This window comes from Habropoda laboriosa, unplaced genomic scaffold, assembly GCF_001263275.1.
Source record: "Habropoda laboriosa isolate 0110345459 unplaced genomic scaffold, ASM126327v1 scaffold46, whole genome shotgun sequence".
NCBI classification, from domain to species: domain Eukaryota; kingdom Metazoa; phylum Arthropoda; class Insecta; order Hymenoptera; family Apidae; genus Habropoda; species Habropoda laboriosa.
The window spans coordinates 403,117-407,596 of NW_017100145.1; the positions used below are offsets into that span (position 1 = coordinate 403,117).

General features: G+C 26.3%; 2 protein-coding genes across 3 annotated transcripts in view; one reads left to right on the forward strand and one right to left on the reverse strand.

Annotated features, from left to right (window-relative positions):
• Window positions 1-1,821, reverse strand: part of LOC108574344 (ATP-binding cassette sub-family B member 7, mitochondrial) — a 4,762-nt gene extending 2,941 nt beyond the window's left edge. The window contains exons 1-2 of one of the 2 annotated variants that reach the window (XM_017936922.1): window positions 1,645-1,712; window positions 1,132-1,408 (exon numbers count right to left, since the gene is read on the reverse strand). In XM_017936922.1, the coding sequence (XP_017792411.1) occupies window positions 1,132-1,392 (261 nt within the window). In that variant the 5' untranslated portion in view covers window positions 1,393-1,408; window positions 1,645-1,712. Of the gene's footprint in view, window positions 1-1,131; window positions 1,409-1,644 lie in introns of both variants that reach the window. The other variant, XM_017936929.1, reaches the window with a different exon arrangement.
• Window positions 1,822-2,378: 557 nt separating this feature from the next.
• Window positions 2,379-4,195, forward strand: LOC108574379 (decaprenyl-diphosphate synthase subunit 2). Its single transcript, XM_017936963.1, has 5 exons — window positions 2,379-2,946; window positions 3,029-3,157; window positions 3,232-3,433; window positions 3,514-3,936; window positions 4,014-4,195. Exons 1-5 carry the CDS (start codon window positions 2,609-2,611, stop codon window positions 4,167-4,169), a joined length of 1,248 nt encoding a protein of 415 aa, XP_017792452.1. The 5' UTR covers window positions 2,379-2,608; the 3' UTR covers window positions 4,170-4,195.
• Window positions 4,196-4,480: the final 285 nt, after the last annotated feature.

Genomic DNA, 4,480 nt, shown 5'->3' on the forward strand with positions numbered 1-4,480 from the left:
TGCTACAAATATTTTCTTATATACTTATTACAAATTATTTTTCTGGTACTATAATAGTTACAACAGAATAAATGATTAGAATTAGTGAAACATACAAAACTTATTATATGATTCAGTTAATATTGTAATATATTCTTCTACCAGGTTCATTGCAATTGAGAAACATAGTGTGTAATGTTTATGACTTTTCATATTTATTAAATAATTTATTAATTCATTTTTTTTTAAACTTAAAATTTGTTTTGCTATACTATATATATTTACTATATCATCCGAAGTAAAACAGTTTCCATATATATTTGCATGCCAATATTTTTTTTGTAATTTTGTGTATATTATAAATAATGTAGATACTGCATTATAATTTAATCCTTCTCTTGTAAATGCCATATTTTTATGTAAATTATTAGAAATAATAAAATCTATTTTAAAGTTTTGAACATTAAAACAAGCTTTTATATCAGAAATATTAAAATAAATTTCATCTAATGGATTATTTGGTATAAAAAAGCCATAATGAACATATAACTTAAGACTATTATGTGCTCCATAGTTAATAAATACTTGTGATCCTGAATTGATTGATTTTACTGTAGTAATTTCATAAAATTTATTGCCACTTTCATTTTTGATCATAGATGCATGTGTAATACTATGAACATTGTGGTTGAATAAATCTAAAAAAGGAACTAAAGCTAAATTATTTGGATGTTTTATATTAACAGTCATATTTTGATTTGTTTCTATTTGGGTTGCATCTATGTACACAGCTCTTGTATTAACAATGTAATATGCCCATTTATATTTTTTAAATGTTATGATTTTCTTAAAATGTAAATTACAATGTGGACAATTACCTTTCCCACTTAAATTTAGATTATTCATAGATCTAATTAATAACTGAAAATCATTTGTTATTTTATGAAATTCATACATATAATCCATAATAAATGCTGGTAGTAGATTTTTTTCTTTTTGTGTGCAAAAATCTGGATTTGTTAGAATCTGTGGAAGACTATTAATGTAGTGATACCATTTTGAAGCATTTCCCAAATGTGATTCATATATAATAAAAACTGACAATAAGCACTGAGCACTATAATATTCAGTTTTTGAAAATAAAATATTGACATTGCTTTGAGATAATACAGATGTTGTTATTAATATATTATATGGTATTTTAATCAATATATCATTTGCTTTAATATTTTCTAATGTTTTCAATCCTCGACCAGTAACAGGAAAATTAAATGGAACTAAATTATAAACTGATAGACAATTTTTTCTTAATAACCAAGATTTAAGATGCACCAGACTCTCTTCTTTGTTTTCTGTTATTTCTTTAATATTTAGTTTCTTCTTTTGATGACGTTTTCTTGAGGTTCTACCCATTATGTAAATGTTACATCTGCAGAAGCAATAAAGAAATACTTTTAAATAAATACCTCTTTTACTATTATTAATTAACTAACTTGTTATAGATCATTTCTTTGTTAAAAATCATTTTGATATTGTAAACACCTGCTAAAATAATAACAGTGATAATAAAAATTAGGGAAGAACACTTCAAAAAAGTACTATTATAAATCCTTAATTAATGTTTATGATATTTTGTAAAAACAATATGTAAATTAAAATTATTACCCTAATTCCAAAGGCAGAATATATTGGATTACGTATGAAAATATGGGAAAAGATTCCTTCACGATAAATTATTTGTCTTCGAGATTTAATTGAACATGTTGTAAATGATTTCATCCAAAGTTTCTTTTCATTATATCCAACCCGTAATAGATGGCGACATAATATAATACTTAACATTATAGTAGAAATATTTATTCACAAATGAAGATGCAAAAATGAAATTCACAAATTAGGTTATTAGATCGTAGTAGGACACAAATTGAATAACCCACACTTGCAAACTATACTTATATATGTATTAAATCTTATACTATCTGTTTATATACAATTTATATCTAACATAAACACAAGGCTACGTGATTCGCAAAAACATGCAATTAATTGTTTTATTTATTTAAATTTTGTTTCGTTATTTCTTATAAAATATAAATTGAGTTTGGGTGTTTATAATGCATCTCTTCCTATTCTTAAGCTGATTTATTAAAATTGCATTTAACATTAAGTAAACATTAAGTCGTAGAATTTCAATAATATTTTCCTACTAATTTAAAAATTTACTTTAATGAAAAAAATGTATAAAAATTTATTTGTATACTGGCTTAAGTTTCATAAGAATAGGCACACAGTGTGAATCCGTTTCTACAACATGGTTTTCATCACTACTCTTTAGGTTCCTTAGATATTATCTTTTACATAACAAAAAGCGCACGTGTGCTGTGATATAAATTAATGAAATATATACACAAAGGTATATATGATCATATAGAACATATAACTTCTTAGTGATCTTACATAATCAAAAATAAATAACTCTTTTACTAAAAGTTAAATCACATGATATCTTTCAAGAACAGGGTCAAAAGTGAAAGCTTGAATCGTTAATCATGTGCGTTGTACCTGTTGAATGTGTGACTAATGTTAATGACGAGAGAAAACGAATTCCACGGGTGTATGTAGTACAAAAATGTCTACGAACAAAGTTATTTTTACTTTATTAAGAAATGGAAGTGTAACCAGACCAATTTTATGTAGTGAGCATAATGTGTATTGTGCAAGACAAAGAAATGTGCATACTTCTGTACAAAACCAATTCCATTTACATCAATTCAATAAGGCTGAAACAAAACTTGCAGGAAGTCAAAAACCAGATTGGAACAGGGCTGTTTCAGAAGCAGAAAAAATTGTTGGATATCCAACATCTTTCTTAAGCTTGCGATGGCTTTTAAGTGATGAAATAGCAAATGTAGCTCTGCATTTAAGGAAATTAGTAGGATCAAACCATCCGCTATTAAAAACAGCCAAGTATGCATTTTATTGTATGTTTTTTCTAAACCTACAATAATATTAATTTTTATGCACTAATATTTGTTTTCACTCATTATAGAAGTGTTATTTATAATGGACGTAATAATATGCAAGCATGGGGTCTTATTGTATTGTTGATATCAAAAGCTGCTGGTCATTTAAATGTGGATGATATGGAAGAAGATAAAGCTGCAGGTGTTCTTCATAGGTATTGCATTATAGCTTGCAGTAAAATAATTTATACAATGCTATAGCTAATTTATAACATGAATTATTATTTAGTCAACGAGCTTTAGCAGAGGTAACTGAAATGATACGTACTAGTCATCTTGTTCATAAGGGATTAGTAAATATAGAACCTGGTGTTTATTTAGAAACATCAGAATTAAATGACATGAATTTTGGCAATAAAATTGCATTATTAAGTGGAGATTATTTATTAGCAAATTCTTGTGCTGAATTAGCAAACCTTCGTAATCAAGATGTATGTATAAAGATTATATATTTTAATGCATATGAATTTCTTTTTGTAGTACTTTATCTACTAATTATAATTGAATTTAGATTGTAGAATTAATGTCAAGTGCAGTAAGAGATTTAGCAGAAGCAGAATTTATAGGACGTAGGGATAATCAAAACAATCCATTGCCTTCTGTACCACCTGAAGATCGTAATGATTATGCAGTGAAGGAATGGACTCTTAGAAATGTATTGAGTGCTGGTGCTTTACTAGGAAAGTCTTGCAAGGGTACATTAAAATTAGCAGGACACAGTAATGAAATACAAGAACAAGGTTACAATTTTGGAAAACATTTAGCATTAGCATGGCAAGCTTGCTTGGATTTAGGTCCATTTATTACAAAAGATCAAAATGTACCATTCAATCTATGTTCTGCACCAATTATGTTTCATATTGAACATGACCCATTGATTTTGACAGAAATTGATAAAGGTCTGCAATCTGTAAACAATGTAGATTATGTTAAGGTAAATATATTTAACAGAAATATTTATCATTTATTTTTTATGTATGAAATTAATAATTTTGCGAATTTAATATGCAGGTTCATAAAATTGTCACAATGGGACCTGGAGTTGAATTGACAAAACAATTACAGAAAAGACATTCACAAAGGGCAATGGAAGTTTTAAGTGTATTCGAAAAAAGTGATGCAAGAACAGCGTTGTATAATATTATAGCAGCTATGGGGGATTTCTAAATAACAATTTCAATAAAACACTAACATGCTTTATATAATTGCCCAAAGATCAGTTTAAGGACTCCGTCCTACATTAAGTTTTCCATTTTAACATATATATGGATATATAGAATTAATATATTGTCTGTATTATAAACAAATTATGAAATTCATCATTTACACCTTATTGTACATAATTAAAGTAAAAAATTGTACTCATTTACAAATATGTATTACAAATATGACAAGATTGATACGTTTTACAATAAATGTTTAAAAAAATGTATGATTTATTTTTAATATCAATTTCTCATGTGCTACTACTTCTTTAT

What these genes read in the sequence shown, in the direction of transcription:
- LOC108574379 (XM_017936963.1), top strand. Translation starts at nt 2,609, where the DNA reads ATGTCTACGAACAAAGTTATTTTTACTTTATTAAGAAATGGAAGTGTA. An exon ending in CCGCTATTAAAAACAGCCAA is followed by an intron (nt 2,947 to 3,028) that starts GTATGCATTTTA and finishes CACTCATTATAG; the next exon opens with AAGTGTTATTTATAATGGAC. An exon ending in GCTGCAGGTGTTCTTCATAG is followed by an intron (nt 3,158 to 3,231) that starts GTATTGCATTAT and finishes ATTATTATTTAG; the next exon opens with TCAACGAGCTTTAGCAGAGG.